The sequence below is a fragment of the Micromys minutus genome, assembly GCF_963924665.1.
Source record: "Micromys minutus genome assembly, chromosome: 4".
NCBI lineage: Eukaryota > Metazoa > Chordata > Mammalia > Rodentia > Muridae > Micromys > Micromys minutus.
In genome coordinates, this window is record NC_137973.1 from 2004225 (window position 1) to 2018146 (window position 13922).

Sequence of the window (13922 nt, forward strand, 5' to 3'; positions counted from 1 at the left end):
GATTCGCTGATCTGTATGGGCTTTCTTGTGTCTATAGGCATGGACGTTGGTACTGGACTGGGTTTTGTTTAAGCCACAATAACAAACACACTCAACGTTCTAGAACCCGAGGCAAGAGACCATATATCTGTCTCCCTTCACAATCTCAAATCAGGCAGTCCCAGTGAGATAGGACACTTGGGACTGACTCCCTGGGGTCTCAGCTGCCTTTAAATTTATTGTCCTAGTCTGAGCCGTTTCTGGAATTCACATTAGTCAGTTAGGTCAGCATTGGTTCGTTATGCAGTACTCACGTATAAGGTCAAAGGGAGCTAGAAAAGAAAAAGAAAAGAAGAGTGATGGACCATTTCTTATAATTTTTTAACTAATAGGTTTTAATATATTTTTAAAAAGGGTTTGCTCTATGGCCCAGGTAGTCATGTTGCTGCCACTGAAAATGAGGCAAGCTAGAGATTGTCAGCTGGACTTTCTCCTGTGTTTTATTCTACTGTGAATTGGATGGTTTTGTTCATTTCTAAGTTTGTCTAAATGCTACTGATTTTGTGTATTGCTTTCCTTTTACTCTGTTCAGTTCTAACACTATTTTTGATGACACCTTTAGTACTTCGCATGAGAACGTCCAGTTAGCAAACAGACCATAACAGTGCTCACTCCTTCCTTTATTTCCTGTACTTGCCTTAACTGTTCTAAGACTTTTAGAACTATTTCTTAAGAGATATCCATGTCTTGTTTCTGATCTCAGATGAAAAACATTCAATTTTTCATCGTGGCCTTTATTTTGCTGAAGTATGTTCCTTTTGAATTTATACTTTTGAAAAAAAGTTTTGACTATGTTGAATTTTTCTATCACAGGAAATAATCACATGGTCTTTTACTTTATTTTGTTATTATAGTATTTAACATCTATTGATCAATTATTACTGAATGGTACTTGTATACTTTTTACTGATATACACCTATCTTAATCTTAATTCTGGTCTTTTAAATGTTCTGTCAAAAACTTACCAGTATTTTGCTGAGGATTTCACTCTGGCCATCATGAAGCATATTTGCCCAGCATTTTTTTTATCTTAGTGATTTTGCCTGGCTTTAGAATCAGAGTTGGAGTCATAAAATTTGTTTGTGACTTTTCTATTCTTTTTAGTTTTATATTTCTCTTTTAAATATTTAGTAAAGCAGCAATAAAACCATAAACAGTAACTTTCTGTTATGTCAGCTTTCTTTTTTTCTTGAGCATTTCAGGTAGATCAAATAATATAGAAAGAAAAAAATTTTTTTTCAAAATATCAGAAAATTTTAGCCATTTTCTCTTTGGAACTGTGTGGCAGGGGGCAGGGGAGTTACAGACTCCAAAGGACAATGAGAAAAAGAGACTCTTGATTCAGGATCGTTTGGTCCTTTGTGAAGAGAATGTACTATGGTGGTATAGTTTGAAGTACATCCAATGTGAACAGATGTGCAAAATGAACATGCAGAACTTTTCACCAGTGCACAAACTCTCAGGAATAGTCTTCTGATGACTTATTAAATTTGAGATCCATGAATTCACTATGGCTTTGCACTCTGAAGTCTCTCACCCCCCTCCTCTCTCTCTCTCTCTCTCTCTCTCTCTCTCTCTCTCTCTCTCTCTCTCTCTCTCTAAATATATATATATTAATATATTGTATATTCTTACTATATATATCAAAAGTGTAAATGTCTATTCTGAGAAAACAGTGTGAAGGGTGACGTTGTTCATAAAAGATAATCATTTCCATTCTTGGGAATATCAACCAACCATCTCACATGCAAAAGTCCCTTTTTATAAAGAGAAATTTTTTTTTTTTTTTACTTTTTTAAAATGAATGACCCTTCTCAAAAAAGACCTCTGTGGTGTGAAGGATTCATTTCAAGGCTTTTCTTTCTCTTTTTACCTAATCAGGGCTAATTAATTACCTTGGCCTCCTCTGTTAATACATTTGTAAAATTTAGTTATAATTATAAATATGTGTGTGCTGTGTACCGTGTTTGTCTGACAAAGAGAACAGGTTAGGGCACTAGTTCCCACACCTGCTCTGTGTGCACTAATGACAGGGCTCTGATCAGGGAGTCCTCTCTTTCCACTCTTTAAGAAAAGCCATCATAAGTATCCAACTTTTTTTCTGTTTATCCATCAACAAAAGACTTGGTTGAACCAAGCATTCATTAAGTAATTAAAATAAAATGAGAAAACTCAGTGGGAAGTTGAGTCTGAGGGGGCAAAAGCTGGAGATTAGGAGCTATGGATTCACATGATGCAAGGTAAGGTTATAGAGAGGAAGGTGGAAGCTAGGCACTTATTTAGAACTCTTCTAAAACTGGTAGGCTTATGAGACATAGAAGTGTGTTAGGGATAAGGATAAAGGGCTTGAAACATGACCACAGTAGATAAAAGCCAGAAAAAGATGACCCAGGGCCTGTGTGTCTAAAGCAGTGAAAAGACAGACCTCATTATCTACTGTTATAATATGGAAATCATTGTAACCAAAGCAATAATCCATGATATTAGGATTAGTAAGTATTATTTTTGCTAATGTGTAGTTTAAGAACTGCTATATAAATTTTATGCTGACTATTAAAAGTAATTAATTATTTCTTTAAAAACACAATGGTCAGTGCTAAGTTTTATAATATGATTTCTAAAAAAGGGTTACTAGATACTTTTAGGTTCTCTTCCATTGAGAGGATCCTTGATTTACTGTCTCTTCAAAGCGCAACCACTAGACGTGAGAGCTCATTTTATCCCTGCCCTGACAACTGACTTTTTTTTAAGACACAAGAAAAGAAGCTACATTTCACTTTCAAAAATATTTCAATTTTTCCAAATGTGTATACTTGGTATCATTTGGCATTTTGTGTGTTTAAAAATAAAAAGATAAAGCTTTAGGTTAAAATCTTGCCACAGTGGATTTGAGTTTTGACAATCACTAAAGGAATTTGGAGAGAAAAGATATTGCAATGTGTGTTTTAATAAGTGGGTGCCATGCTGCAACTCATCTATCACAGTTCTGTGTTCTCTTCATGTGTCCCAGGAGCTAACAATATACGCTTTAACCAGCTTGGCAGGACCGAAGGGTTGTCCTATGATATCATCCACCAAGGTTCCACAGTGATCAGATACATCTGTAAAGAAGAAGAAATCAGATTGCAGAATCCACAAAGTACAAAGAAGGGTTCTTCCTGTTTTCTCACATCAGTAACAAAAACTTACTTAATATAGAAAAGAGAAATCTCAAAAGATTGATACTAGAAAATTCAAATTACCATCTCCTTCATAGGTTGTAGTGATTCCCTGCTAAAAGCAGATAGATTTATATGCTTTGAAATATAGTTAATTCAAAACACTACCTTCTTTTTTAAAGATTTATTTATTTATTATGTATACAATGTTCCAGCTGTATGTGTGCATGACTGTAGATCAAAAGAAGACCCCAGATCTCACTATAGGTGGTCATGAGCTATCATGTCGTTGCTGGGAATTGAACTTGGGACCCTCTGGAACAGCAGCCAGTGCTCTTATCCTCTGAGCCATGTCTCCAGCCCAACACTTCATTCTTATATTTTGGACTATGTAGTTCCATGAGGAATAAACCCAGACATGTTTGTTTACTTCAAAGCAAAACAAGAACTCTGATTAGCTTGAAATAGAACAGAGTTAGTTTGGCAGTAACCTATATGAAATTATCCTTTTGTTTCTAATACCTCAGTGATTGGATTTCTAAGTGAAAATTCACCCTTATATTAAAAAATGTGGACAGAAGCACTACCCAGGTAGTCGTAACATTATAGTATAACATACAGCTTTCTCACAGAGAAAGCACCATACCCAGAGAACTTGGTCTACTTAGCGTTACTGAGGGTCATAGGTCGCAGTGTGATCAGCTTTTTGATATTCACAGTAATTACACATTTTGTTTAAGACTCTTGTTTGATTGCACATTTTTACTTTACTATTTTCCGTGTTTGATGGTAACCACCTATAAATACAGGTGCCTTTACATTACATTGAATATAAGGGTGATTTTTGTGCTTGTAATCCTGAAGTAGGGATATAAGATTTGTCTGAAACTTGAAGTGGTACATTCTTTCAGCGCACAATTATAGCCTTCATTTGTATTCACCCAAACACCAAGTCTTGGAAGCATCAAAGACTCACTCGTCCTGGAGTTATGTGGCAGAAATCCCCTAATGACAGCCACTTACATTACTCACACTGAAGTTCCTTCAGGAAACTTAAAGGAGGGTAAATTATAAAGAGATAAGTTACACTGTATTTTATTTGCAGACGTGTAATGATGCCTAATAAGTAGCAGGTCATTGAGACTTAGCAGAAGTGGGATTGAATTCTCCTGGTCTTGAAGTCACTGAGTTCAATTAAGGCATCCAAAAAAGGTTGCTAATGCATATAGCCCCTGCTTCTAAATTAACTTGTATCTGAAGATAAGATGTAGGCACATTGAGTTTATGGAAGAAAGATTGTATCTAAATCTATGGTATCTTTAGAAAACATCATAGTAATGAGGAGATGATGGGAAAAAATGAAAACCTTTTGTTGTTTGTTGGATGAACTCCAGAGAACAGTCTCAAAAAAAACTTAACTTGATGCAAGCTGAATCTGGGAAGATGTTCTGATCATATTCTATGAATTTGTAACTGTCTCTCCGTAAATAGTTGAAAAAATATTTCATATATGTATGACCAAAGCGGACATAAAGAAAGTGTTTAGAAAAGAAAACGAAGTAATGTGTGTGTTTAATAAGTGTTTTACAACTTTTTTTTGTGAAGGCAAAATAATTTTTTGAAAATAACATAATCATCATAGCCAAAGGATCATAAATTAAAACATTTAAAGTAATATTTTATGACTCTGTCTCAGCTATAATTAAAAAAATCTGTACAAGTCATTTCTTTTCACACTTAGAAAATATTTCCATTTGATTGTTCTTTTTCTTCTACCAAACTTACTATTTTAAAAACCTGTATGTACAACAATGACTGTCAGAATGTTTCCAACAACGTATTCTTTCTTTCAGGCTTGCACAGCATATGTGGATTTTATGATTTCTGTGGCCAGACTGATTCGTCAAGAAGAAAAATTGCCTATTGATGAAAACCAGCTCTCTTTGGAAATGAATAAAGTTATGGAATTGGAAAAAGAAATTGCCAATGTAAAACATTCTTTTCTGCAATACTGAATAATGTCAACTACTTTCTGCTTCATTCCCTCCTCTCTATGTTATTTTCAAAACAAAACTGTAGTTCTTTAACCCAGAGATAAAAATGGATAGGCTAGTAATTGATCATTAACTCCACAGAACCTCTGAAACTATAGAATTTTCTGAAATTCAAAGGACACACTAGGATTGACAAACAGTTAAGAAGCTGTGCTGTGGGACAGTTGCATCAAAATCTTTCACTGGGACCATGAGAAGTCCTCGTGATGCAGGAAGACACATAAACACACAGTGGTTTTTCCTCAACAATTTTACTTTATGTTAACTTGAAATACAAAGCATCTGCCGAGATCATCTCTGTTCTTCTAAGGACTTAGTCAGAGATCAAAGTGATGCCACTGATTTCAGACTCTGAAACTGCTGAAGTCAGGAAAACAGGAAGACCTAAGCAACAGAGCCAAGGGTATTTCTGCACTTCTGGTTCCAGGCAAGCCCTTAGAGACTGAACTGGCACTCTGCTCTCTGAGTCTTCCACGCAGGCATGATCAAGTGAACTCTGTCTCTCGTCAATACTCAGGGTTGTGATTGAACCCGGCTTCAGAGTTCCTTAGTAGTGCAAGCTGTTTTGTTTTCTCCATCTACCATCTGGCCTCTACAGAAGACTAAAGGCTAAAGGTCGTGGAAAGTGATTTTAGATTTGCCGGGGCTACATAAACCCAACCTCTTCCCACAACCAGAGTCAGCTCGCTTGGAGGAGCAGCTCTGTAGAACTTAATTGTGGTTCTCAGAGGAAAACTGAATTGCTAGAGAGCAATTTCTTACCCTGGGAATTATCACTCTTAGGTTCTCAGACCATGCCCCCCTTGGCTCTACAGAGGTCATTGTATTCATATTGCCTGGGACACACGTGCCAGGTGTTAGCCTTCTTCCTGCCTTAGGTTCTGAGGGTGGCTTATGATCAATGCTATCTTCACATCACTAGTGTGAATCTAGCAGTGTACCTGTTGTCTCATATGAAGGAGATATTCAATATTGATTGTCTTTATCAATGAATAGATGAGTTAACTCATAGAAAACATTAAAGGTCTTTTTACCAAGTTCTGATTTTATATCATCCTTTTTGTGTCTCCACACATAAAATTGCCTTTATTTTTCTCAAGTACTAACTTAGGAGTTACTATCATAGTTTTATTTTTCAGACTCAGCGAACAAAACCCACTTGGATGCAATTAAGTATATTTCATTAGTCAGAAGGAAGGGTGGTAACAAAAGTAAGGTGGTCATTTTCCTTGGCCAACTGCAACCCACCTGCTGTACATATTTGCTGGGCCAACTGCCATAATTATTATAAAACATTTTGCATTTTCCTTCTCCCCATTAAATTTTAACTACAATACTCAGTTAAAAAGTCGAGGGCAGTAGCCCAGTATTTGAGAGATAAATTGGAGATGTCTATATTAAAAAAAAATATGATATAAAGCAAATACAGACCCAACTGAGCTTACCATTAGCCACAAATGTTATTTAGGTGGCCTGGACAGTTACCAAGATGTTCAAAGACTTTTGAAGTATTTTAAGCTTGAAGATTGGTTAAATTTTAATTATTATGGAATATTCATAAAATGGTAAATTTTGAACCAAAGTCAAATTATCTTATGCCTACCTTATACTTTGTTTCTCATCACATACAATCATATTTTTCTCAAACCACAATCTAACATTATATTTGTAGGCTACAACTAAACCAGAAGACCGAAATGATCCAATGCTGCTTTATAACAAAATGACATTGGCCAAGCTTCAAAATAACTTTTCTCTGGAGATCAATGGGAAGGTAAGTAGAACATTTCATGTGTTCTTTTCTTATACAGTTCCCTGATATTACAACTTTACATTTTGTTTATTAAAATACATTAATTTCAAAATGAATGTTAACAATACTTATCATTTGATATCATGAGGTCTTGAGGCAGGGATATCTTTGAAACTGATATTTTTGTATTTAAGTAAAATGAATTTCAAAGGCAAAATTTCTTTTAAGGGAAATTACAAGATTTTGGACACTGTATCAGAAAGGGGTTTGAAGAAGGTACATTGACAGGTCTTTACATTGTCGTTCTATGTTAATTGTCAAGCAAGTAGGTATGAAATTTCTTATAAATTCTTAAAACAGACTAATTTATTCATAGAACACTCCATGTTCTCATTCAGGCCATCTATGGAAGTATTCAGAATAAAAATTAGAAACAGAATTAGGAAGTAAGAAGAAAATCTGTCTGGGATCTACTGATGAACAGGGCTTGGTTATTTGCATTCAGCTAGTTTCTAAGATCCTGCTGTGTGCATTGGGGGAGGATGTAATAGTAGCAGTAATATCTAGTCCACATGCTTGGGACATGAAGCCATGTTTATAGAAATACATCAAACCTCCCTCAGTCAACATTCCCTTTGTAATAATTCTATAATGCTGAACTGATTCTGGTCAGTGTTTTTCCTGAGTCAGTCATTTCTTACATACACGTATTGATGTAATATATCAGATAAGCATGTTTTGAAATACTGGTCCAAAACAGCAAAAAGAAACACGTTTTTTAGCCTAGCACTTCCTGCACAGTGAGGGACCTCTGCATACACAGATGTGAATTTAAGATTCTGACGCACTTAGATACTCAGTTCCCATATAAGGTAAAATAGACAAGATTCTATGGATTAGACATTCTCAACTTAGCTACTGTAGTTTAGAACTCATGTGCTTCTCTCTAGAGCTGAGGTGAATAGCTCAAAGCATGTTCCTCTGTCTGGCTCCTCCGCATCTCTGCTGTAGCAATGTTCTCTTTGTGCAGAAACTCTGCTCAGGTGCATATTTGTGCTTGAAATGATTTTTTATTAATATCCACTGTTAAAAAAACAGTGCTGAAGAAGCTGAAGGGGTTTGCAACCATGTAGAAAGAACAACAATATCAACCAACCAGACCCCCCAGAGCTCCCAGGGACTAAACCACCAACCAAAGAGTACACATGGAGGGACCCATGGCTCCAGTTGCATATGTAGCAGAGGATGATTTTATCTGGCATTAATGGGAAGAGAGGTCCTTGGTCCTGTGAAGGCTCGATGCCCAAGTATAGGGGAATGCCAGGACTGGGAGACAGGAGTAGGTGGTGGGTAGGGAAGAACCCTTATACAATCAGGGGGAGGGGGAGGGGATAGAGGGAACTGGGAAAAGGGATAACATTTGAAATGTAAATAAATAAAATATCCAAAAAAAACAGTTTATATATACTTGCATTTTCATAGACCAATGAAGTTTTATTAGTTTTATTTTCTTAATTATTATTTTTATTGGATATCCTCTGTATTTACAATTTAAGTGTTATGCCCTTTCCACCAATCTCATTTCCCCTTCCCCACCCACTGCCTCCATGAAGGTGCTCCTTCGACCAACCTTCCTTTCGTACGTCAGCATTCATCTACAGGGAGAAAATGACCCTTTGCTGGACCAAAGTCCTCTCCTCTCACTGATGCCAGAGAATGCTGTCCTCTGCTGCATATGCAACTGGAGCCATGGGTCTCTCCATAAGAACTCATTGGCTAGTGTTTTAGTCCCTGGGAGCTGACCTGGGTTTGGTTAGTTGATTGTTTTGTTCCCGTCAGCTCCTTCAGTCCTTTCTCTAGCTCCTTTTTGGTGTCCCCATGTTCAGTCCTGGTTAGCTACAAGCATCCTCCTTTGTATCAGTATGGCTCTGGCAGAGCCTCTGAGGAGGCATCCATATCAGATTCTTGCCAAGAAGCACTTCTTGGCATCAGCAATACTGCTTGGGTTTAATGGCTGCCTATGGGGTGGATCCCCTGGTGAGGCAGCCTCTGGATGATCTTTTCTCCAATCCCTCCTTCTTTATTTGTTACTTTATTTCCTCCCATGAATTTTTTGTTCTCCCTTTTAAGAAGCACTGAGGCAGCCACCTTATGGCTTTTCTTCTCTTTGAGCTTCATGAGTTCTGTGAATTTATTTTTATTTCTTTGTTTTTTGTTTTTTTGGTATTCAGAACTTTTGTAGGGCTAGTATCCACTTATCAGTGAGCACATACCATGAGTGTTCTTTTGTGACTGGGTTACCTCACTCAGGATGATAGCTTCAAGTTCCCTTCATTTGCCTAGGAATTTCATGAAGTCATTATTTTTCATAGCTGACTAGTACTCCATTGTGTAAATGTACCACAATTTCTGTATTCATTCCTCTGCTGAAGGACATCTGTGTTCTTTCCAGCTTCTGGATATTTTAAATAATGCTGCTATGAACATGGTAAAACATATGTCCATGCTAGATGTTGGAGCTTCTTTTGGATACCCTTGAGTGGTGTAGCTGGGTCCTCAGGTAGTACTATGTCCCATATTCTGAGGAACTGCAAGTTTGATTTTCAGAGTAGTTGTACCAGCTTACGACCCCACCAAGAGATAACAATGAGCCTAATTTCTAATTGTGTACTCAGTATTCACAAGAGATATGATTTGTTCTTCAGTCTACTCCTACTATCTAAATAATCATGTTGCAGAGCTAATAGGTATTCAAAGGATGACTGAAATAATTGACAAAAGACCCCCAAGTACAAACTGACCAGTATATTAAGCATATTGTGACACAACTGATGTTCTTTAGAGTGTGAACTTCTAACCAATACGTCTTGGAAGAGAAAGCCATAATTACTAAATGTTTTGTGCCTGCTTTTCCCCCAGCCATTCAGCTGGTCATATTTCACAAACGAAATCATGTCAGCTGTGAATATTAATATTCAGAACGAGGAAGAAGTGGTTGTTTATGCTCCAGAATATTTAACCAAACTTAAGCCTATTCTTATGAAATATTCTTCCAGGTAGGTATGTCAGAGAGCCCATGTCCTCAAATTTGCATTTCATATCTTTAGAAGCTTTGCAGCCTCATCTTTTTTGTTGCTGGGTGGTGGGTTTTTTTATACAGAGATCTTCAAAATTTAATGGCCTGGAGGTTCATAATGGATCTTGTAAGCAGCCTCAGCCGAAACTACAAGGAGTCCAGAAATGCTTTTCGAAAGGTGAAGACAAAATCTCTCTTTTCTTAAGACTTAAATTGTAAAGAGATACATGGTTATAAATGCTTGCCATGTAAATTCTAGAATGTACCGATCATTCCCAAGAGACACAATCCCCAAGCTTGGTTATTTTGCACTTGTGTAAGAAGAGGTCATTCTTCCTGGTCTGTTATGACATCATAGGTAATAGTCCTGTAAGCAGTTACCCATGGTTGTATAAAAGAATACATTGATTTCTTGTTGCCAGGGTTTTTCAATCCATCATAAGGGTACCTTACTCAATTAACTTGGTTTTCAGTTGCCTTTGCACGTGGAGAATGTACAAAGATAAACTTCCTTATCATTGTGTTTTGTTGGGAAGGCAGAAAATCAAAGCCTTTTTTAGGCTGTATATATGTTACCTGTGCAATCATTTTAGTCTGGATATAAAGAAAAGAGTCAGTAGGAACTGAAGAAGGAAAACCCTAACATACTGGTTGGTGTTCTGGCAAAAAAAAAAAAAATGACTGCCTAAAAGTTACAATTTCTTCACTAAAAATAAAATCAACAACTGTTGATACAGACCTGGGACGTGGCTCAACTGTGAACATGCTTGATCATCACTTTTTAAAAAAGCTAATGAGCAAACAAACTAGTGAATATGGCTGCTCACACCGCTAATGCCAGCACTGAGAGGTGGGGTAGATCTGAAGGCCAGCATTGTTCTCAGTTACATTGTGAATTTGAAGGCAATCTGGGCTATGTACAACTTTGTCTGAAAGAAAGAAGGAAAGAAAGAGAGAAAGAAAGGAAGTACAGAGGGAGGGAGAGGGAGGGGAGTAAGGGAGTAGGAAGGGAGAGAGGGAGGGGGAATGAGGGAGGGAGAGATGGAGGTAGGGAGAGAGGGAGGAGGAGGAAGAGAGGGAGGGAGAGAAGGAGAGGGTGGGAGAGAGGGAGAGGGAGGGAGGGAGAGAGGGAGTGGGAGGGAGGAAAGGGGAGGGATGGAGAGAAGAAAAAAAGGCTGCAAAAAATGCTATTTCAGTAAATTGCCTAAGCCAGTCCCCTTGTTGATACTAAAATTTATATATACACACTTTTTCTAAAGTACCTGAACTTCACTTAAGCCATTAAAAGAAAAGATGTGTTTTTTAATGTATAAGCTTCTCTGTCTGTTCCTTTATTGAACATTTCTTCACATTTATGTTTACATAAAAGGTACAATGTTGTATTTTCTTTCTGAAAGCTTTCCTGGAGGTTATTAACTTGCAATAGCTAAAAGTTCTATTGGGACAGGCTTCTGAGAAGATACCTTGTTTGCCGAAGAAGCCCATTTTTAAAAGTAAACCATCCAGTCAGATTACATTTTACTGGGGCTTAGGGAGAACTACTCTGTGAAGAGAAGCAATGAGTATTGCAGGAGCTCCAGCCAGACATAAAAAGACTAGCATCTTACAGACTGCATGTTCTTACTGTTTACCAGCCCTGACTCCTGGTCAGATGCCATTTGCCTTTTCTGTTTTATAGGCCCTTTATGGGACTACATCAGAAACTGCAACGTGGAGACGGTGCGCTAACTATGTCAATGGGAACATGGAGAATGCTGTGGGGAGGCTTTATGTGGAAGCAGCTTTTGCTGGAGAGAGCAAGCATGTGGTAATGCCTTAGCACAGCAAGTCAGCATCTACATAGCACCCTAGCAGTTCATTTGTTTGATCAGCAGTTACAATTCACATTTTTGCCTAATTTTTCTTAATTAGGCAAGAATCTGTGGGTTATAATGTATCATTGTTCTCACCAGACTTCAATTTGTACTTTTTAAAAGTCACGTTATGTGTCTACCTTCCCCATGGAAGTCTAGTTATGTCTCTGCCTTTATTTTTTTTAATTGAGAGAGCACTTATATGTTTCACAGAAGCAATGACTTCAATGTACACTGTCATGTTATTAGACTTATAAAATTGTCTGTTTCCCAACTGACCGTTTCCTTAAATACCAAAAAAGTAAGCCATGGTTTACTTTATTTGAAGTATGAGAAAGGCATCTTATTTTCCAATTGCTACTGAAATTAAAACAGTGCAGTGTAATGTCATAGTAAAACTACTCACTGCAGTACTACTTGTTGCTGTCTTGAACCAATGCTGACATTAAGAGCTAGTATCCTATTCTTCTAAAAGGAAAGCAAGAACTAGGACATTTGGAAGATGAATTTATCTTTGTGTATGTAATAGGATCTGTTTAACTTACAAATTTTGATAATAGAACTATTACTTCAAACTAGAATCATCCTATATGCCCATTTACATCCATTTTTGGCTCAAAGTTCATCTGTAAATTTACATTTCTTAACATACTACGTCATCTATAAGTGCAGCATATAGCTTCCTTTTAAACTGTAAGGAAGAGTGAATGAACTCATTGACCATATTTTTTATACTAGATTATTAATAAGCTAACGTCTTCTGCTTTAAGGTTGAAGATTTGATTGCTCAAATCCGGGAAGTTTTTATTCAGACTTTAGATGACCTCACTTGGATGGATGCTGAGACAAAAAAGAAAGCTGAAGAGAAGGTAAAGACCAGTCTAGGCCATCGAAGCAAATCTACCTATAGGAAAAGATCAACTTTAAAAACATATAGGAAAATTATAATCTAAAATTGCCTAAAAGCTCACTTAGTAAATGCTTGCCTTGTAATCATGACACGAGTTCATCCTGAGTCTCTAAAACTCATGTAAAAAAAAGTAAGCATGGTTGGACAGATCTGAGTTCCAGTGCTGGAAAGATGGTAATGAGTATGTCCTTGAAGCTCACTAGCTAGCCAGCCAGTGAGTTCTAGGATCGTCAGAGATCTATTTCAGAGAAGGTTGGGTGTCTTAGTCAGGGGTTCTATTCCTGCACAAAACATCAAGTTGAGAAGGGTATATTCAGTTTACACTTCCACATTGCTGTTCATCACCAAAGGAAGTCAGGACTGGAACCCAAGCAGGTCAGGAAGCAGGAGCTGATGCAGAGGCCATGGAGGGATGTTACTTACTGGCTTGCTCCCCCTGGCTTGCTCAGCCTGCTTTCTTATAGAACCCAGGTTTACCAGCACAGGAATAGCACCACCCACAATGGGCTGAACCCTCCCTCCTTGATCACTATTTGAGAAAATGCCTTACAGCTGGATCTCATGGAGGCATTTCCTCAACTGAGGCTCCTTTCTCTGTGATAACTCCAGCTTTTGTTGAGTTGATACAAAACCAGCCAGTACAGTAGGGAAGCAGTACACAGAAACATGGAATGGAACGATTAAAATAAATACATTTAAAATAATAACATAGAACTAATAATAAACAGTGGACGAACCTGAGGTAGATCACAAAGAAACCCACTCCCCCCTCACGCAGTTCATGCCATCCACTTAACCTGAGAGGAGCTGTGGTTTGGGGAACAGCTTTGGGGAACCGGAGAAACAGAAGCACCGAAAGAACCGATATTCAGGAGTGGATTACCACACAGCTCATGGAACCCTTGTCTGTTAGCTCAGCCGAACTAGTGAAGTGGAAAGATAATTATATCCTCCAAGATTGGGAGCACTGAATGTTACCCGTTCCATAAAATTGAGAAGTCTAGAGAGAGAAAAAAATCAAAAATAATTATACATGGAGCAGGAGAGCAAAAGGGAAAGCTGCAGTCTGGAAGGACAG

The 13922-nt window shown here is 37.5% G+C and overlaps 1 protein-coding gene across 5 annotated transcripts in view; it reads left to right on the forward strand.

Moving 5' to 3' along the window:
• Nucleotides 1-13922, forward strand: part of MME (membrane metalloendopeptidase) — an 82998-nt gene that overhangs the window by 36106 nt on the left and 32970 nt on the right. For 4 of the 5 annotated variants that reach the window (XM_080916424.1, XM_080916423.1, XM_080916426.1 and 1 more), the window contains exons 9-14: nt 5052-5186; nt 6925-7026; nt 9925-10061; nt 10166-10259; nt 11760-11888; nt 12705-12803. In XM_080916424.1, coding sequence (XP_080772550.1) covers nt 5052-5186; nt 6925-7026; nt 9925-10061; nt 10166-10259; nt 11760-11888; nt 12705-12803 — 696 coding nt within the window. The remainder of the gene's footprint in view (nt 1-5051; nt 5187-6924; nt 7027-9924; nt 10062-10165; nt 10260-11759; nt 11889-12704; nt 12804-13922) is intronic. The other variant, XM_080916427.1, reaches the window with a different exon arrangement.